Here is a 21,943-nt window from a genome sequence, read left to right as displayed (position 1 = left end):
TGCCTTCAAATATCCTACTTTCATGGATAGTATAAAGACCTTACAACTGTAGATTCCCATTTCCTCCCTTCTGTTCTCCATGCTGTTGTCACATGCTTTGCTTCACTTCTGAAATCCTTCCTTCTCTTCCCCTTCTACCCGGAACCCCGCCTCACCTCACACTTGCAGACAACCGCTTAACTACATTCTGTCACTAGTTAGTTTGCATTTTCTAGAATATTATATGGATGGAATGTATGTAGTCTTTTTTGTCTGGTATTCACTCAGCATAATTATTTTAAGATTGACCCATGTTGTTGCACGTATCAAGTTTATTACTTTTTATTGTTTAGTATTTCATCATATGGATCTATCAATTCATTTATTCACATTTAAAAAATTTAACGTACACTATAAATACACAATTCATTGCTAGTATTTTTGCTTTAGACCTGGGGCCAGCAAAGGATGACCCATATGCATGCCAAAACCAGCTCACTGACTGCTTTTGTATGGCCCATGAGCTAAGAATGGCTTTTACAATTTTAAATTACTGGCAAAAAAATCAAAGTAGAATAATTTGCGGCACATAAAAATTACAAGAAATCCAAATCTGAGTCCATAAATAGTTTTACTGAAACACAACCATGCTCACTTACCTATTGTCTAAGACTGCTTTCATGCCACAATGAGTACATTGCTTGCAAGAGATCATATAACCTGCAAAACCTAAACTATTTATCTGTTCCTTTACAGAAAGTTTGATGACCTCCTACTTTACACTTCAATTATTTTTTTAAGGCAATTAAATTTTTTTAAAAATTTACTTTCATTTATTCCATTTCCAGTACTCTTAATTTCACTGTGTAGATCCAAGTTTCTGTCTGGCATCATATTCCATCTGTCTGAAGAACTTCCTCTAATATTCCTTTAATATTTCTTCTAGCAATATATTCCCTCAGTTTTTCTGAGAAAAAGCTTTATTTCTTCTTCATTTTGAAAGATATTTTCAGTGGGTATAGGATTCTAAATTGACTGTTTTGTTTTTCTTTCAGCACTAAAGTCAATCCATTGTCTTCTAGCTTGCATGGTCTCTGATAATTCTTAGCTTTCTCTGTAGGCAATGTCATTTTTTTCTCTGAGCTGCCTTTAAGATTTTTGTCTTCTGTTTTAGCATTTTGAATATGATATGCCTAGTTGTGTATAAGTTTGCTTGGTGTTCTTAGAGCTTCTTGGATTTCTCTCTGGCTTGGTGTCTGTCCTTTGGCCTCTTGTGCCCCAGCAATCCACCAGAACATGCCCTGGGTAGCTGCCGCAGCTTCGGCATGGGACCCAGAAGGAACTACATGGAGCAAACCTGAAACCAATCAACACAGGAGCCCAGTCCAGCCCAGTCAATCCTCAACCTGAAGCAGAGTCACTTGGCTGAACCAGTTTAGGTCAGTTGAACTATAGCTGACCTAGAGATCTGTGTGAGGATAAATGTGTTTTTTGTTGAAAGGACCAGAGAGCAAAAAGCAAGAGAAAGAAAGTTTCTCTATAATGATTCGTTAGAAACCTGGACAGGGATTCCTGGAAGCACAGCTATGAAAAGGCAGTCCAGGAAGCCGAACTAAGCAAGAGACGTGGGTTCTGATGGCAAGTGCGGGCTCTGGCAGCTCGAACCTGCTAAGGCTGGACCTCTCTCAAGCCAGCTCCAGCAGTCCCTCCTCTGGGAAGGCTTTCCTGACCATTCTTCCTCCCCCAAGAGTTCAGGACTTCTTTCTTCCTAAGGAGTTTTTGTACAACATCACAAACTCCCTTCCCAGAAGCAACTACAGCTAATATTTAGTTTTCCTCTAATCTTTTTACCCGGGAGCAGCCTTCTCTTTCAAGTGCCAGGGGATTCTTTGTTTTTACCTTCAAAGGCACTGAGGCTGTCTCCTATCTCCCTGGGGGCATTCAAACCTTAGCCCCTATGCTCTGAGGCCCATCTGTATCCAAGCCTTGTGTGGGGGCTCACTGTGACTTCAATACCCACTTACCTTCAGGATGAATGCTGTCTTCCTTTCTGCCACCTGGGAATTTCCACTTTTTTCTTTGAAATTGGCTATTTATTTGAAAGTAAATTATGTCAGTCAGCATCCTCACATATTTGGAGCAGGAGGTGGGTACTTACGAGTTAGCTCAATCCACCATGCTGACAAGCAATATGATTTTTTCCTGGGGAACAATTTGTTTCCTGCCTTTCTGCTTGCGTCTCATCTCTCCCAATCTCCAGTGTTTAGCGTAGGACCAGGCTCGCAGACATCAACACGTTTGTTGAGCGGCATATTTTATAAACGAATTCTGGAAAGACCAGTCAAGAAGATGAGTCCATAAGAAACTCCGATCCTGGGCTGAGGGGACAGAGCTGAGTGGGTGAGCAGGGAACAGAATGAGGTGTGGAGAGCTGTGGGTATTTAGGTTTCTTCATAGGAAGTTCACCGTGGAGTTCCCAGAACTGTTCAACACAGAGAAGCAAAGTCCTCCCTCTCTAGGTAAGTCTACAAATGTTTAGCTGTAGCCGAGACTCTGACTCACAGCTGCCAGATGCTGCTGCTTTTCCTTTTCATCATTAGAGGAGCCAAGAAAATTCTGTCCAAGCAGATGATGCAAGAGTAAAGCTGACTCAGAAATACCCAATCCCCTCGGGAACTTCTCTAAGAAAGGGACTGTCCATCCTATAAACTCCCATCTGGAGGTGCTTGGGGAAGAGCTTCTAACATTGAGACCACTAAGAATCTCTGGTGATTATGACCACAGGGAGGCAAGTCCAGACTGTAATTTGCTATAGTGCAAAAATATTTGGCTTTCAGTAGAGAAATTAAAAATTCAGAGGAGATAAGAGTGATAGAATCTTAGAGAAGAAGAGTGAGAGGGGGCGAGAACAGGGCAATGCTGGCCTTCATGGAAATTAGAAACAACTTGCATCTGTTGAAAACCTGTCATATTTAATGCATGGATTTTTTTTCTTCTAGAACCAGGTATTTTACTGCCATCTACTGTAAAACTGTAGAAATAAATGCACAAGTCTATGGCATTCCTATAGACATGGAATCTTTTTCTGCACGTAACCTGCACAACTATACAATTCAGAGTGGAAGTGAATATTTAGCCCAACTCTACTGTGTGCCAGGCACTTTCCAAACATTTATCATCTAATCTTATAACCACCTTGTAAGATAGGTATTAACACCCCAATTTTACATATGAAGAAGATATCAGAACCTCTGGGGCAGGGAGGAAGAGAAGAGGGGCAAAAGGGGCTTCATCTGTATTGGTAATATAGACTTAACTTGGGCAGTGGGTTCATGGGTGTGTTACAGCCTCTTTACAACTTGGTACATCTAAAATGTTTTACAATAATAATTTAAGTCAGTTTTGAAGATTCAGAGAGGTTAAATTACTGAGCCAAAACTACACAGCCAGCCATAACTCTTATCAGAACCAGGGCATTTATAGTTCTACTAGGTTGCTTCTCTGAAGTGGTTAAATTTAGCACAGAATCATAGTAGAGTTATGAAATCTAGAAAGCACTTGTCCACATTGACTCCAGAACCAGACTACCTTGTGACACCCTCTATGTATCTGTTCTACTTGGAGAACAGCCTGAATTTCACATTGTTATATACCAATGGTGGAAAGCAGGGGATATTGTAGCACCTAATTCTACTAAATTGGTCAGGATCGTTGCTCAGCCTTCAGCCACTCAAGGTTGCACCAAGGGCTCATTAAATTATTAAGTAATTAAAATAAATAAGTAAACATTAAATAAATATTTTGTCATGTTAATCCAGTCTGGCCTGTGGCTTATAATTATAGCTGCACATCTATGAACAAGGCTCTTCTCATCTTGAGATGTTCTTTATTCAACAACACTCCCACTAATTTATTGTGTGTGGAGGAGGGGAAAGGTGGAACTGGGAGTGGAGGATGGAATTACTATTTATTGAGCATCTATTATGAGCCTGGTATGGTGCTAAGCATTTTCCTCGTGCTACTCCATTTGATCCTCTTCAATTCTGAAGGATATTAACACACTTAAAAAAAAAGTTTTTTATGAGGATGCACAGATTAGTAAGACATACAAGGTCATCAGGGACTTTACATGCAGGTGGGGAAAGAGACAAAAATAACATAAGGTCAGGTGTTATAAGGAAAAAGGGTGCAGGGGTAGTGACGGCAGTGGGGGAAGCAGAGAGAGGTGACTTTTACATAGGATGGAGCATCAATCAGCACAAGGGAGGAGGAAATTACCAGCAGGGAAGTACAGGCAAGGACTGTTACGATTAAACAACTACTCAAACCCAATTCTAATCTCAGGAGAGAAATCTGCTAGTGGGAGTGGTGACAAAACTAGATTTTTTCAAGAGATACTCAAAAGGTCAGTTCTAATTGTAACCACACTTGACAACAGGTGAAACAAGAAGAAATTTAAAGATTGAGAGGAAATAAAAATTTCAAAATCTGTCAACCAATCCACAATTTTCTCTACTACTTCAGGACTACAGTAATTAGCCATACCCTGAAGATCTAATTTTACCAAATATATTCCTCTGTCTCTAACAGGCCCACTCTAACAACTTACTCTTCCTATCTGTCTCATGGATAAAATAAGAGTAAATGTGAGAAATTAATGTTCATATAAGTTAGGCATTTCAGATATAAGATATTACACAATGGTTCCTTTTATCTAAACCACACTTCTCAACTCCCAATATTATTAACATACGGATGCACTGAACATTTAAAGGAAACTAAGAATTTGGGATAACGGCATTTCCTGATTTCAACTTTTCAACTGTTGTTAAATGAGAGAGAATAAATGAAATTTCAAGTATATACTGTTGTAGAATTTACTCATTTGACATTAATAAGCAAGTAAACTCGTTTCACCTCTTTTACCAGCCCTTTTGGTAGTTTCTATTAAAGCTGCCAAGTATGTTCCCATTTGCTCACCAGCAATACCTTCATTCCAGGCACCAAAGGCTGCACGTCGCCTCCTGCACTGGAGGTCTCTCCAAGGCTGACCTTCCACAGGGCTTACTGCCATTCACTGAGCACTGGTCTTTTCTGCTAACAAACCAACTGTCTCCATGGACCTCTGTATTTACGCACTAACTCAAACTTTCTAAAATCAGTGTCAGAGCTGAAAGGGAACTCAGAAGACATCTCATCCAGACTCCCCTGACTGAACACACGCTGGTCCCAAGAGAGCCGGAGGAGAGATCATACTGTGAATTACTTGCAAAGTCAGGGCCAAGGACTAATCCCCCATACCAGGGGCCAGGGGTATTAGGTTGAACAAGGGCATAACAGGTGCCAGACACTTGACATTTACTCTCATTTAATCCCAAAGAAGCAGTGGCTCCATTTTATAGATGATGAAACAGATTCAGAAGTAACTTGCCAAGTAGCCAAGTATGCGACGAGGGCAGGAATGAAACCAGTCCTGTTTAGCAAAAACATCATGCTCTCTTCACTGTATCGCAATGTCAAAAACTCCTACACTTCAGTGCTCCTCAACCAACCTTAATTCATCCCATTTCACATCTCCATCAGCCCAGTATTAAATTCAAAGCACTTGAGAACTAAGCCATCTGTCACACACACGGTGTCGGTTGGAGAAGCATATTGCTCAGGCTGCAGGGACATTTCATTTGTTTAAATGTTTTTATTAAAAAAAAATTAAAGACCTTCATGGCACAACTTCTTCCCAGCACAGTTATGTTTTAGTTATACCAAATACAATACAATTACAACCAATAAATCATCAAGGTGGGGAGGGGGAACTTATGACTTCAAACTTAAAAGGGGGGAGGGAGCACTTCAAACAAAGTTTAAAAAATACTTAAAGAACCTTTCAGAGTAATTGCCAACACAAGTGTCCTAGATTGGCTTTCCATTTCCTGCCATCTAATCAATGCAGACACAGGTAGTGCTGAGAAATGAAGTGTCCCAATACAAGGTATACAGATGAGGTAATTTACAACAACACAGAAGTTGTTACTCTGTAAACCCTTGCCCCCCACCCACCCACCCAATTGGGTCTTTTTTTTTTTTTCTTCATGCTTCTGCAGTGACTCCTTAAGTAGCATTTTAAATACTTCTATTTCTTTTAAAAGGCTCTTGGGTGGCATTTCAGAGTCCTCTGCATTCACCTTACGTTTCTTGCAAGGTCTGATGCATGTTAGGAGGTCCAGCTGTTTGCAGCTCCCCACATCAGCCTCAGCTACACCTAGGTTCTCTGAGCTACAAGGGTGGGATGTGAAGTCTTGATTTACAGCCCTCCTCCCCACCTCAAAAGAAATAATTCATCAGTCATAAGTGTCCTGTTCAAATCACAATCCAGTGCAAACGTAATCTCAAACTGCATCTCTGGCACATCTGGTGCTTTGAGGTTCTGCACAAATTCAACATGGTAACCCCCACAGCATTCTAGGGCATAAAAGGGTCGAGAACAATAAATATCCACTGTAAGTGGCCACGAAGAAGAAGATCACCCTGCCACATAGAATGTTTTCCCTATGGTTGAGAAGCACTATAAAAGGAGGCTTTAGCTTCCTCTAAAGTTTACCATTATATTCACTAAAGCCACCACCTTTGATAAAGTTACTAGAGCTAAGATGGGTTACAAAGTTAGATAAGTTCATTAAATTCAACTCCTCAAACAATTGTTTATCTATGATGCCCAGGTGAGAAAGACTTGTGAATCTATAAAGGTAGGAGAATGGGGAACTAAGACTTCAGGCCTTAAAATATGTTGGAAGAATTTTTCCTAGTCCCCACAAGCAGCTACGGTAATGAAGCAACAGGAGAAAATACAGAGCTGATGGTTTTGCTATTGTGCTTAAAAAACTAGGCTTCCTCAGTGAAGCACCTGATAAACTTAGGTGGCTGGATTACAGTGGAAAATCCACTTTACACACACAAACACACAAAAACTGGCGACTTTTCCCATCCCCAATCCCTGCACTGCTGAGACACAAAATGAATTTATGGCAAAGGATCCTTAATCCCCAGAGACGCTTTGGCTTGTGGAGCTTTTTTAAGGCCTCTCTACCTGCCCGGTACCATGGGTTGAACGAGGGTTGTATAAAAATGGGGGCCTTGGGAAGCCTCCACGGTACAGGGCTGCAGGCCCCTCAGATGTGAACGTGAGCCACCCACCCAGCGAGACCTTTACACAGGGAACTTAAATCTAACCTTGATAAATAAAACCAAACGTTTATTTACACCAAAGAATTCCAACACTGGATCTTTCACATATGAAGGACAAAGTATTATATATATACACACAGCAAGGGGTGGCAGGGCTGTAACAAGAGAGTTTAGTTTTCCCACAATTACAGGTCTACCATTTCAGTTTCACTGGAGATAGTGGCTCTGCTCCTACCTCTCAGGTACATTTACAAGACTGAGGGGCAGGTCTTCTCAATGGATGGCATGTGAGGGAAGGGGAAGGTAGGAGGAAAAGGTAGAAAGCTTAAAATAAAATGCAGTGGCCACATCTCTCACTAGCTCTTCAAGAGTTACTAGCATGAAACCAACATAGACAATGTTTTTTTCTTTTGTAAAAAGCAATAATTATACCCAGTAACTAACTGAATTCAAAAGGGCCAAGTCAAAGAAAACTGAAAAAGACTTTGCCTTCCCCCTCCTACCAGCTATAGAGCATGTTGGGAGATGAAAGGGGAAGAGGACCAAGGTTAAGGAGCCTGGGAGGGACTGTATTAAAGTTTTAAACTGAACTGAAACTAAATTATAAGTGAGTTGGATTTAGGTTAGGTCAATAAGACATGATTCATACTGAACAGACGTTTTCAGGACCTGTCTGCACTTTGGGTAGATTTTCAGCATCTCAGTGTAACTAAGACATATTTCCACTAGATTCACCAGTATAACCCCACTGAAGCACTTCTGGAGTAAAGTGATATAAGTGACTAGCAGTACACTGCTCTTATAGGTTGGGTCCTTCCTTCCTCCTTCCTTCCCACCTCCCTTCAAGAAGCTACATTTTTGTAATCTCTGGAGGAGAGCATGAAATACAAACCCCTCAAAGTGTGGGATGGTAGGGGAGCAATGGTGGGCATGGGAAGAAATCTCCACCCAAACGCAGCAGCCAGAATTGAGGCTGGTTTATCTTTGTTCTTTAGTGATGAGGAACTGAATTTGGAAGGGGAGAAAAAAATTTGTCCGTGAAATATTCCACCTGCAGATAATTTTTCAGGGAATCCCCTGAGTTATGAAAAGTTCGAGTAAAAAAAAAAAAAAGAAAGAAAAAAAAGAAAATCAGCCTATTATAATTTTTTTTTTTTTTTATGACTGAACTACTATAAATCCACAAGCAACGGTTCAGACACGGTGCTTCTGAAGTATTTCACCCCTCCCCGCCAGGCGCAAGCTGCATCAAGGGAGTAAGTGGACTCCCCAACCTCTGCTCAGGCATCAGGAGACAGAAGGGGCCATTACTGCTGAGCGCCAGCGGCAGCTGGAACAGGCATCCCGAGGGGGTTGGCAGCAGCAATCACTGGTGAGCCTGCCAGAGGTCCAAGGGGTGAAGGGGTTGGCACTGAAGAAATCCCTGAAAGACAACAGCTGACAGTGAGCTAGAGACACCATGGAAATCTTAGTCACCAGTTTTTCAGAGCACCTATCGCAAAAGTGACACAAATTCTCATTTTATTAAAGGCCTCTCCTTAGACTTTTACAAAGTAAATCTAATTTCAAATTAAATCTTCACAAATTAAAATGACAAGCTCCAATAAATTTAGTAGACAGGTAAAGAAATCTAAGTTTGGAGAGTTTAAGCGGTTTGTCCAAGGTGCATGGCTAGCAAGTGGCATCTATGCTTGGATTCCAACCCAAGCCTGTCTAGGGCAGCATGTCCAACCAAACTTTATGCCCTGTAATCTGTACTAACGTGATGGCCACTAGCCATATGTGACTACTGAGCACTTGCAATGTGGCTAGTGTAGCTAAGCAACTGATTTTAAAATTTTATTTGATTTCAGTTAATATAAATAGCCACATGTGGCTAGTCACTGTGAACTGAACAGTAGAAGGCTGGAGTCAAAGTTCATGCTCATGACCACATTCCCTTGTTAGCCAGCATTTTCAGTGCAGAAAGGATCATTTCTCATCTGTAAGCTGAAATAGTGTTTTAGGATTTACTTCCATTTAGTTTCTTCCACCCATGATCAGATTACCTGTTAGACTGCCCTCAATCAGCTAGTTCTTCACATTTTCAAAATGTTGTATATTTTCTGAATAGCTAATACAGTTACATGCCTTAAAAATAGCTGAAAAGAGTACACAGTGAGAACTCTCCCTTGCCCTGTCACTTGGCCAACTTACGGCACCACTTTTGGGGTGTATCCTTCCAGAAATATTTTATGCATATACTTAAATATAATTTTATAAAAATATGCATATAAGAATCACATATAAGAATGTGATTATATATTCTTGCCCATTCCTGGTCTTGGACATGGTCCTGATCTTGCTTTCTTCATTTCACATTACTACTTTGGAGTTGAAACTAGACAAGAACACGAAACACTCATTCTTTTCTCTAGCCATATAGCATTCCACTGAATGGATGCCCTGTAATTCATTTTATCAGTTCCCTACTCTACACGGAGCTGTTTTTAATGTTCTTTGATTACAGATAAGGCTAGAATGAGTAACCTTGGACATATATCATTTTGCACGTTGGCATGATACACCCAGAGGATAAACTCTAGAAGGCAGCTAGTTCTTTAAAAAAAGAATTCAGGTAACAGCAATTCTTTGAGGGTGTCTAAGTACCCTCACGATCACGAGTATATCCATGTGGACGCTGCCTACATATATAATTCTTAGGGGACAGGCCTATGGCTTCTTTTCGGTAACTGTCGTTTCTTCTGGGTAAAAACTCACTCTAAATCATAATGACTCAACAACATTAAAGATAATTTCATATAAACCATTATAATTTACTAGGTACACTGTAGTTGCTCTGGAAAAACTCAGAGAACCATTCTTTTTTAAATTAATTTATTTTATTTTTGGCTGTGTTGGGTCTTTGTTGCTGCGCGCGGCCTTTTCTCTAGTTGCAGCAAGTGGAGGCTACTCTTCGTTGCGGTGTGCGGGCTTCTCGTTGCAATGGCTTCTCTTGTTGCGAAGCACGGACTCTAGGCGCACAGGCTTCAGTAGTTGTGGCTCGCGGGCTCTAGAGTGCAGGCTCAGTAGTTGTGGCACACGGGCTTAGTTGCTCTACAGCATGTGGGATCTTCCTGGACCAGGGCTCGAACCCATGTCCTCTGCATTGGCAGGCAGATTCTTAGCCACTGCGCCACCAGGGAAGCCCGAGAACCATTCTTATACGCATATATACCCATGTACAAACCCCATCTCTACTCTCCCTCATTTTCTTAATCTTGTTCCTGAGGACAGCATCACCTACTGTCACTCTAACCTGTGAGATGAAAGGATCTCTTTACTCCTCATGGCTTGTTGAGACTTTCAAGTCCCAAATAATTTTTGTGATTCTGGCCTAGAAGAGACTGTTGATACTCTTACTCAAGGCAGGGCCATTAAGGTATACCAGGTTTCAAAAGCATCCTGAAACCTGGTGGGGAGAGCCATACAGGTCAGTATGTCAATAAGGTAATCATTATAGAGAAGAGGGAGGGCCACAGAAATCAGGTCACAAAGAGGGAGCAAAATTAAGAATGATAACTGACTTCTATCTTTTCTTAAAAAAATAAATTTACCAATGAACTGACCTGACATCATATTGGCGCTGCTGACAGGCGTACTGCCCCCTGGCATGCTAGATGAGCCCATTCGAGCCTGGTCCTTCACAACAGTGTCTAGAAAAGAGACAAAAAGGTTAGATTCTATTATGCTTGAAGGATTAAACTAATGGGCTGGGGCCTTAAAGCTGTCATCCTCATTCTTTACATTTTATTTGTATTCCATATTATTCCCTTAGTAATAGAATTAAGGTGTCAACTGCCTTCACTATGAATTGAACAAGTAATACAAAATAAAACTATCTTTCCTGTCAAACTGTGGTAAAGGCCAACTACTAAACTAAATAGTAGGAAAAGGAGGTAATTATCCATAGTAGAGCTAATTTAAAACAAAACCAATCCTGTTAGAATTTGATGACATAATACAATTTACCCTTACCCAAACAGAAATATATTATCAGAGTGAATTGGTTTTACTGCGGTTTACAGCTTGGTGCCAAACAGGCCAAAACTACAGCCTTGTGCAAATTAGTGCTATGACCACAGACTTCACTCTACATCTCCATCAGCCTTTCAGTCTGCTTTAGGTACAGGAGACTGAGCAAGAGTGTAATTGATTCACTAAAATACCACCCAACCACTCCCCAGGGAACAACCCAACACAGCGAGGATGGGGTGCAGCTAAGTGGCATTTTCACTCATGACAACAGTTAGCTATACTCACAAACCTAGGTCAAGGTGTTCATACAATAAGGTTTTCAAGCCTTTTTGGCTCTCTCCAACAAATGATTAACAAGAGACGGGACAGATATAGGGCTGTATGTTCTAATCCAACCATTCCAGACTAGCCACTGAGAAGTGTCACCCACACAGTAAGAAAAGCAATTTATTTAGGAGTGATCAGAAGTCAGGTACTCTGTTAGATAAGAATCCTCTCAACAATCATGGTCCCCACTGAAGAAACCAAGGCTCACTGTGGGTGAAGTAACCTTGCAGCAAGCTAAGTACAGGAGGTTGGAATTCCAATTCTGTTCTGTAGGGCTCTGGGCCCAGGGCTTTCTTCACAGCATATATTCTCCCCGGCCTGGTACAATCTACTGGGCAGGCCTGCACAGGCTCTGTGGACTGAACAGCTGGACTCACAGAAATAGGGGTGCTCCATGGCCTCTCTTGCGGTGAGCCGTGACTGGTGGTCGTACCGCAGCAGCTTGTCCAGGAAATCCAAGGCCTCAGGGCTGACAAGGTGCTGGTTTTCACTGTGGACAAAGCGTTCCCATCGCTTACGGGAATGTCTGCAGAGCCAAAAGGGGGAATGAGAAATGGACCAAGGGGCAGAGAAGCCCAACATTTCACTCCTACATTTTCCTTAGTGGCTAGGATTCCAGCCAATCACAAGAGAAATAAAAACTCAAGAGACTAGTCTTATACTGCTCTGCCACTGCAGAGACAACAAAGCTAATTGGAGAGACTGGAAATAGCAGTGTTGCAGAAAAGAGAAATCTGGGTCCCCACAATTTTATGAAACATAATTCAGGTTACTTTACAGGACTGAATGCTCCTGCACAGCAAGGAGGGCCAGGTGGCTGGGCTAACCAGGCCTCCCTCCCCATCCCCCACACTCCCTTTCCTGGCATCTCTGCCACTTGGCCAGGAAAAGCCTTTGTATCAAGAAAGTCCACCTCTTCCTGTTAAGTGGTGAATGAGTTAGTGTTGTGTCTAGTCACTATTTTTAGTGTTGTGTCTAGTTGTCTGCACATCAGTCTTGAAGCATGTACTTATTCTATGACTATTTCTTTCTCTTAGAGACAATTCTGTCATTTAGAGAAGCAAGTTGAACCAGGAGATTTTGATTTCTGACTCAACTGTAACCCTTCTACTAGACTCTACATAGTCAGGAATCTTCTGACTACAACCTCCACACTCAGAATCCTGTAAGTGAATCTGGGGAAATGGCCATTCAATCCAATGCTTTTATCACAGGCCTGCCTATGCAGCATTCTGTAGCAGTGGACCAGAGATACCTCAGCAGTGTTGGCAAAGAGAACATAACTATTCTGGGGATCCAAAGGACCAGTTTACACCCAAACTGCTTAAGGCACAGATGCACAGATTTTATTTTGTGACTTACCTGCCCAAGATATCGTTAAAACGTGGATCTAATTCAATGTTGTATTTGTCAATATAGTCATATAAATCTTCTGTCCCCAGAACCTTGGCTATCCTCACCAACTAGGATTGAAGAAGACAAAACCCACACCAAAAGCATATTACATGATTAAATCAACAATTAAGCATGACTGAATTAACAGAACGGATCATCATGGCTACAGGTATGAATGTTACAACCAATTTACTTCAAATTTTTTTGCACAACATGAATGGATTTCCACATAACGTTCCCTAAATTATTACTGATGTGAATGTATCAAACAGAAAAAGCAAACCACTTTATAACCTGCTTCCTTCCTTCTGGTGAAGTCTTATTTTTTTCCCCCTTACAACCCAGCTGAAGATGTTACTTCCTTTGGGAAGCTCCCCCCCAACCCCATATACTCAGACCACTCATTCCCATTACAACTGTCTTTTGTATCTTGTCTACACTTCTACTCTGACATTTACTACTGTAACTTACTTTCTTATATGTTTGGTTCCCTTGCTAGACAGACTATGAAGGACTTTTGAGATGAGGGGCTATTCTTTCTTTTTGTCTATATTCCTCAATTCTGCATGGCACCTGATAAAGAGTTGCTGATTTTAACCGAATTCACATGGTATTCTTCGACTCATATGAAAAATGGTCATCATATGTATATAACATTCTCGAAATGATAAAATTGCAGAAATGGAGATTACAACAGAGAAGCATGAAAGAGAGGGAGGGGAACTTGGTGCGACTATAAAAGGGCAAATGAAGGATCCTTGAGGTGACAGAGATGTTCTGTACCTTGGTTATATTGATATCAACATCCTGGTTGTGATACTGTACATAGTTTTGCAAAAAGTTATGTTAGGGGGAAACTGGATAAAAGGCACACCATATTTCTCTGTATTAATTCTTACAACTTCACATGAATTTACATTACCTCAAAATAAAGTTTAATTTAAAAAAAAAGTCACTGTGCTCAAACAAGGCAACAGTACCTTCCACAAGGCCCTAGAATCATTCCAGGTTCCCTTGAATGAAATGGCCCCTTGATCTACAAGGGGAAGTGCAGCTAGTATAAAAAATACCATCTATATTTCTACTGACATACATCGACTCAATCTGTATGACGAGACAAAAGGATCACAGAAATACCACATATAAACCAACATGTTGGAGAAAACATTCCTAACCCTAATAAAAGCTCACATTAGGAGATTCTAAGGTAATATCCTATATTTTAAACTATTATTCTTTGAATTGTAAAATATTTCCTAAAACATGTATATACAAGTATATCTCACAATTAAACAAGCAATGCAAAGGAAAAACTCTAATTTCAAAAGCTAAACCAATAGTTCCCAAGACACCAATCTGAGGATCAATGTCAGGTTGGCTGACAAGCAAATATTTGAAAATTATTCTAGGGTTCCACTCTCAGATTCTAACTTATTAATTTAATAGCTCTCAGGTGGGGGGGGGCCAGGCATCTGTATTTTAGCAAGATCCACTGCAGTTTCTAATGGGTAAGCAGATCTGGCCGTCACTTGGTAAGACCAGTAAATTTCCTAATAGGAACAACATATATCACCTGATCATAATTGTCATGTCCATGGAAAAATGGCTCCTTCCGGAAGATCATACTTGCCAGCATACAACCCAAGCTCCACATATCCAAACTATAATCATACATCTGCATTAAAGAAAATGTCGTCATCACACACGAAATGACAAGAGTGAATCCTGTCACTTCAAATTTTTTTAGAAAAGCTTTTTATTAAAAACAAACCACTCCACTGACTTAAAGTCCAAATACCAAAAACATGTTTTTCTTCTATGCATTCCCACCCTTGCTCCCCCACCCTCTCATTTTAAATCTGTACATACTATTTTGAATTACTTTCTTCACTTACGTAAGAACAACCCAATTGTCAGCCTATGGAAACCTTCTAACGTGTATCATTTTTTTATTGCATGAATGCTTCAGAATTTAATCTTTAACTTCTCCTACAACAGGATAGTGTTCTGTTTTTCACCATTATAAATAATGTTGTAAAGAATATTTTTATGTATAAAATGTTTTTTGAACTCAGGGTTATATCCTCAAGACCCCAGAAAAGGAATTTCTAGGACAGAGTCTGAATTTTTTAAGGTATCTGATAACACCTGGGAGGACTGGGGCAGGAAAGGTATTCCCAAGGATTTTGTTTCCGTGAGAAGAGTGCTTTCTTTTCTTTTTTGGTAGAGGGAAGGTCTTTATATCTAGATATAATTTAAGAAGGGAACATTTTTTTCAGTTTACTTTTAAGGTTGGTTAAATCTAGCTTACAATTCTCAAACTAGCTGTGTAATTTCTGATTAGAAAAAGTGTCTTTCTCTTCCGTTAGGATCAAATGCAGATCTATTCATATTCTACTGACATTATGACAATACAAACATAAGTTGTGGCAGATGAACTGAAGTGATTCATATTTTACATTCATATAAAAGGGATAGCCATGGATGTGCATAAATGGCCTACTCAAAAGTGCAAAATGACATTTTTTGCAAATTATGTGCAAAATAAACACAAGGACCAAAATTTTATCTGCCCTCCTCTTCTCACCTGATAGTCTACAAGTAGCTCAGGACCTTTGAAATATCGGGAAGCAACTCGGACGTTATATTCTTGGCCAGGATGGTAAAACTCAGCCAAACCCCAGTCTATTAGCCGTAGCTGAAATAAAAAGATAATGAATAATGAGTGACTTTATCTTTTAGGTTACCCCTCCCACTGCCACTAGAAGTACTCTTTTTATTTGGCTGCGCTGTGCAGCTTGTGGGATTTTAGTTCCCTGACCAGGGATTAAACCCGGGCCCTTGGCAGCAAGAGCGCAGAGTCCTAACCACTGGACCACCAGGGAATTCCCTAGAGTAATCTTTTTAAAAATAACAGCCATGTCACTCTCTATTGAAACCCCTTCAGTGACCACCTATTGCATTTAGGATGAAAATAAAACTTCTTAGCTTGACATACAGGGTTCTCTCCAGGATCTAATTCCTTTGCTCTAGTGAGACTTACAGTTCCTGAAAAATACAATCTCATTCTGTGCTTTTGCAAATTTTTTTTTTAGTGATTTTTAAAAAAGCATCTTTATTGGAGTATAATTGCTTTACAATGGTGTGTTAGTTTCTGCTTTATAACAAAGTGAATCAGTTATACATATACATATGTCCCCATATCTCTTCCCTCTTGTGTCTCCCTCTCTCCCATCCCTCTAGGTGGTCACAAAGCACTGAGCTGATCTCCCTGTGCTATGTGGCTGCTTGCAAATTTCTTAAACTGCTCATCTGACTAGAATGTCTCCACTATTCAATATAGACTCCTACTGTGGTGAACATCTCATCTTTTGAGTTACTTAAGTTAGCTCCTTTAATGAAGTCTTTTCTAATTATGCAAATAGAAGCAACTATTGTCTTTGATATGCCCCCCTACCCAACCAACCTTAAAATTTCTTTAATAGAAGCTACAGCTCTTTACTGAATATTTGTTTGCTACCTTTTAAAAAAAGATGGACTGGGGACTTCCCTGGTGGCACAGTGGTTAAGAATCTGCCTGCCAATGCAGGGGACATGGGTTTGATCCCTGGCCTGGGAAGATCCCACATGCCGCGGAGCAACTAAGCCCGTGTGCCACAAGTACTGAGCCTGCACTCTAGAGCCCTCAAGCCACAACTACTGAGCCCGCATGCCACAACTACTGAAGCCCACGTGCCTAGAGCCCGTGCTCTGCAACAAGAGAGGTCACCGCAATGTGAAGCCCACACACCACAATGAAGAGTAGCCCCCGCTTGCCACAATTAGAGGAAGGCTGCGCGTAACAACAAAGACCCAACGCAGAGAAAAATAAATAAATATATTTATTAAAAAAAAAATTGAGTAAAGAAGAAAACATTTAAAAAAAAAATATGGACGGTAAGATCCTTGAGGGTAGGGACTGTTTTATTCACCTTTGCTAATGTTTAGAATTCAGTGTAATGCCCAGTACACAGGAGAAAACCTAAAAACATTTACTGAGTGAATGCAGTAAGAGAAAAGCCACACAAAACAGCTCTTACCAAAATGTATCCTGAAGGTGGAAACAGTAGTAGCAAGGACAAGAGGCAACCTTAGCAACTATACTCCAATTAAAAAAAAAAAAAAAAAGGCAACCTTATTTGCCCTTTGTGTGCCAACCATGACCATGATTTGAAGTGTGAGCAGTAGGGTCTGAGTAATGCCTGACTGCTCCAGTACTGTCTCCAAAAGTTCACTGTTAATTAGGTTCAGTGTCTTCTTTTAGTAAACAAAGGGAAATATAACAAAAGGTATGAAAGAAAATATAACTTTTTTATCACTTTCTCTTCAACCTCTTAATATCAGTGCTCCAGAGCTGTCCCTGAGCTTCCTGTCTTATCAATAAGTATTCCCAGATGACCATTTCTGGTCTTGTGGCTTCACACACAGTATCTCTGCTTTTCCCACCTATACTCTCTAGCCCACACATATCACCAGCCATCTCTCTGTGATCACCTAACAGACATCTCAAAACTAAACCTCTGATAATTCCCTGCAAAACCTGTTTCTCCCAGATTCCTCCTCCTCTGTTACCTTCCATTTATCCTGTCATTCAGGTCAAAAACTTTTCACCCTGGACTCTTGTCTCCCTTTCACCCCAAGTCTAATCTGTCAACAAATCCTGTTGGCTCTACCATATTCTGACCATATCATCACATCCACTGCCATTGCTCCGGTCCATGCCATCACCAATCTCTGATTTATTGCAAGAGCTGCTTTTCTTAACTGGTCTACCTTTCACTTTTACCCTCAATTCTCCACACAGGAACCAGAATGATCCTTTTAAAAAGTATTTTTATTTAAAAATGATTATAAATTCATAGGAATTTGGAGATGTTCTGTGTACCCTTCACCAGTTCCCCTGATGGCAATATCTTACATAACTATAGTACAATATCAAAACCAGGAAACTGACAATTCAGAGACCTTTCTTTTTCAGCAGTTTTACATGCATAAGTGTGTATAGTACTACACAATTTTATCACATGTGCAGCTTCATATAGCTTACACCACAAGATAAAGGACATCACCACAGATGTCCTTTGTGTTATACCTTCCTCTCACTTTCTAACCCCTGGTAACCTCTCTGTTTTTTAACTATCGTTTTGAGAGTATTATAGAAATGGAACCATCAGTTTAACTTTTTGAGGCTGCTTTTTTTCACTCAGCATGAGACCCATCCAAGCTGTTACATTATCAATAGTTCTTACTAATCAGTAACAATACTACATAGTATAGATATACCAGAGTTTGATGAATCATTTATGCACTGAAGGTTTTTGTGTGGACCTAAGTCTTTGTTTCTCTGGGATAAATGTCACTGCTGGATTGTTTATAGCTTTTAAAGAAACTGATAAACTATAAAACAATAGTTTGACATTTTCCAAAATGAGTATGCCACTTGACATTCCCATCAGCAATGTATGAGAGATTGAGTTACCCTGCATCCTTGTCCGTATTTGGAACTGTCACTATTTTTTATTTTAGCTGTTCTAATAGATGTGTAGTGAACTTTTAAATACTCAAGTGAGAACTTACCAACCCTCTGCTCAAATCCTGCAAAACCCCTGTGTCTTCGGAGAAAAGGCCTGACAGTGATCTTCCAGGTTTTGCATGATCTGGTTCTATTTATCTCTCTGATCTCCTTTCCTTCCCCTCTTCCCCGTGTTCATTCTATCCCAGCTCTATCCCTGTGCTGTTCCAACATGCCAGGCACATTCTTGTCTCAGGGGTTTGCATCTGCTATATCCTCTTCCCGAGACTGCATGGTTGATTCCCTTCAAGCGTTCTCCAAAACGTCACCTTCCTAATGAAACCTTCTCCTTACCACCTTGTTTAAAACTGCAACACCCTCTGCCACTCCCTATTCCTGTTTTATTTTTTCTTCCACATCACTTTTTTTTTTTTTTTGCGGTACACGGGACTCTCACTGTTGTGGCCTCTCCCGTCGCGGAGCACAGGCTACGGACGCGCAGGCTCAGCGGCCACGGCTCACGGGCCCAGCTGTTCCACGGCATGTGGGATCTTCCCGGACCAGGGCACGAACCCGTGTCCCCTGCATCGGCAGGCGGACTCTCAACCACTGTGCCACCAGGAAGCCCTTTCCACATCACTTTTAACTTTCTATCCTACCAGTCTCCCCCACATGTGAACTCCTATGGACAAGAATTTTTAATCTATTTTTGTCTCACACATATATCCCCAGCCTCCAGAACAATACCTATTACATAGTGTGTGCTTAAAAGAATACTAACTGAATGAACAAATCACCTATATCCCCAAAGCCTACAACAGAGAGCCATCACTGCATAAAAGGTGGGCTTGGGTCACCTTGAAAAACAGAAATGTCACACTGCAGCTTTCATTAAAAGTACTTGCAGAGCTCAGGGGCCTCATGATACTTGCTAATAAGCAGCAGCATCTTCTGAATATTTCATCCATTTCACAACTGTACACACTTAATTCTCACAATAAGCTAGTGGCATGCAAGACAAATATTACTTGTATACCCACTGTATAGGTTAAAAAAAAAAAAGAGGCAGATGAGGAGAAAGGCATTTCCCAAGAGAGTAGTTTTTAAGACTAGAAACCAGGTTCCCTGCCAAAACTAATGTTTTACCCACTACACTAATCTGTTTTCTTTTTGATAGGAATATGAATGAATGAATAAAGTTTTAATCATTGTGATTTTTAAAAAGAATTTATTTTATTCTAGTTGATTGACAATGTTGTGTTGACTTCTGCTGTAAAGAAAAGGGATTCAGATATACATACATTCTTTTCCATTAGGGTTTATCACAGGATACTGAATGTAGTTCCCTGTGTTATAGAGTAGGACCCTGTTGTTTATCTATTCTAGAAACTCCCAGTCCATCCTTCCCCCACCCCCCTCCCCCTTGGCATCCACAGTTTGTTCTCTGTGTCTGTGAGTCTGTTTCATAGATAAGTTCATTAATGTCATATTGTAGATTCCACACTGATTTGTTCATTCATTCATTCATCAAATATTTATTAAGTGCCTAACAGGTACCACGGACTATGACAGATGCTAGGAATAAAATGTTGAAGACGGTTGTTAACTCCATCATGTTGATAAATAAGACTTGTCCATCTACCACTTTACCTTTCTGTGCTCATGATCAATCATGACATTATGGGGCTTTACATCTCTGTGCATAATCCCCATGCTGTGACAATAATCCAGGGCCTGTGGGAGGAACAGGTAAGAAAGGAAAGCGTTAGCTTGTATAAGAGTGATTTTTTAGTTAAAGTCCCTTACCTTTTCCTCCACAGTTTTCCTTCTAGCCTCACAACACTCCTGAGAGTCAAAGTAAGGACAATCACTTCCGCAGGTACTTTTTAGAGACTTGTGCAAACCCATGCATGGCCTCTAAACTTCAAATCCTGTTCTTGCACAGTTGTTTCAACATCCTTTTTGTTAAAAAGACTCAAAGCGTATACCAATTACATGACTTCCAATTTCTCCCCCTTACCCAAAGCCTGGATTATTTTCACAAACACGAGCCCCTCAAAAGAAGAAAACTGATCTATACTACAAACCTTGTATTCAAAGAACAGTAATTCTTTAGCAGCTAAGAGTATGCAGTAGAGGTCGGCAAACCACGGCCCATGGGCCAAATACGGCCTGCTGCTCGTTTCTGTGAATGCTTAATTGGAACATGCTACAACATCAGAGGTGAGTAGTGTGAGAAAGACCCTATGGCCCACAAAGCCAAAAATTTTACCATTTGTACTTGTAAAGGAGTTTGCCAACTCCTGATTTATGACATCAAACCCAATTTGAAAACCATGTCCAATCTCAAACTAGTGAGTGGCATAACCTCTGGGGCTTGCTAATCCAGGCCCTCAAGTCAGCTGATGTCATTGGCCAAGTTCTTGTCCTTTCTGAAGGGCAACTTGGGTTCCTATGGTTCCCAGGATTAGGCAAACATATCCTTAACTTTCGGAAGTCCTGCTTGCCACAAGAACGCATGAGCCAATGGAAAGATCAAATATTTCTGCTGGCATAGTCTCTTCAGGGTACTTCTAAGGTTCAAATGCAGACTTTATGTCAATCCTCATTTAGTAAGACACTAGCCAACTCTTAGCAATCTTCTTATCTATAAAGCTGATCTTCTGACTACTGGAAGCAATATATTTGGTGATCCCACTTCAGGAATCAAAGTTCATTCTAAATCACCAATCTCTAAGCACAGATTTACATAATCTTTAGGACAATGGCCCTTTGAGGGCAGAGTTAAAGTTTACTGTTTTACTTGTTCAATTTTAAGTGAAATAAAGTACACCAGAAGCCATTACACCAGGAGTTATTTTTTTTTACAAGTTTTGACAATTTAACTGTAACTTTCGTAAGAGCAAGATAGAGGTATTTGTTAAGGAGTCCCACCTCTTCTAAATACCGCTTTCAAAGCATTATAAATTATATTCTTACTAGACCCTTATTCCATAACCTTTACATCAGCATAAGAATTCTGATGCTACTAATTTATTAAAAATTTATATAAACAGACCCCCAAACCCCATATTTTACAAAGTTAACCCACTGGCTTTTCTAGGGTCATTTCGATTATTTAACAAAGGAGAGATCTAATGATATTTAGTATTCAAGGTTCTCTTACCTTCAGAATCTCATACATGTAAAATCGAATATCATAGTCTGTTAACGTCTGGTACAATTGCTGTTAAAGACAAATGCAACATTTGAGCCATGAAATAGTACTGAAAGGAAGGAAATTTCTCATCCTCATTTGTAGTAATTCAAATCAAGACTGGGCTCATTTACCACTGTCCTAAGATCTGTCTGTTCACCACTCTCTACTTCTCCAATATAAAACGAAAGAGACACTTTGGGTCTTAAACTCTATATATAAAAGTGAAGAATTACTTAAGTTCATATTGCTGAAGCTATAATCTACTTTTGGGAACATACCAATTACATATGGAA

The 21,943-nt window shown here is 40.3% G+C and overlaps 1 protein-coding gene across 3 annotated transcripts in view; it reads right to left on the bottom strand.

Moving 5' to 3' along the window:
* Positions 1-6,065: 6,065 nt before the first annotated feature.
* CSNK2A1 (casein kinase 2 alpha 1) overlaps positions 6,066-21,943 on the bottom strand; it is a 55,465-nt gene continuing 39,587 nt past the window's right edge. For 2 of the 3 annotated variants that reach the window (XM_065893688.1, XM_065893687.1), the window contains exons 7-14: positions 21,618-21,677; positions 20,102-20,185; positions 15,488-15,598; positions 14,474-14,575; positions 12,868-12,968; positions 11,883-12,031; positions 10,770-10,856; positions 8,293-8,584 (exon numbers count right to left, since the gene is read on the bottom strand). In XM_065893688.1, the coding sequence (XP_065749760.1) occupies positions 8,469-8,584; positions 10,770-10,856; positions 11,883-12,031; positions 12,868-12,968; positions 14,474-14,575; positions 15,488-15,598; positions 20,102-20,185; positions 21,618-21,677 (810 nt within the window). In that variant the 3' untranslated portion in view covers positions 8,293-8,468. Of the gene's footprint in view, positions 8,585-10,769; positions 10,857-11,882; positions 12,032-12,867; positions 12,969-14,473; positions 14,576-15,487; positions 15,599-20,101; positions 20,186-21,617; positions 21,678-21,943 lie in introns of all 3 variants that reach the window. The other variant, XM_065893686.1, reaches the window with a different exon arrangement.

The sequence above is a fragment of the Phocoena phocoena genome, chromosome 15 (assembly GCF_963924675.1).
Source record: "Phocoena phocoena chromosome 15, mPhoPho1.1, whole genome shotgun sequence".
Taxonomy (NCBI): Eukaryota; Metazoa; Chordata; class Mammalia; order Artiodactyla; family Phocoenidae; genus Phocoena; species Phocoena phocoena.
The sequence above is the reverse complement of the archived record's forward strand: the minus strand, read 5'-3'. Positions and strand labels throughout refer to the sequence as shown.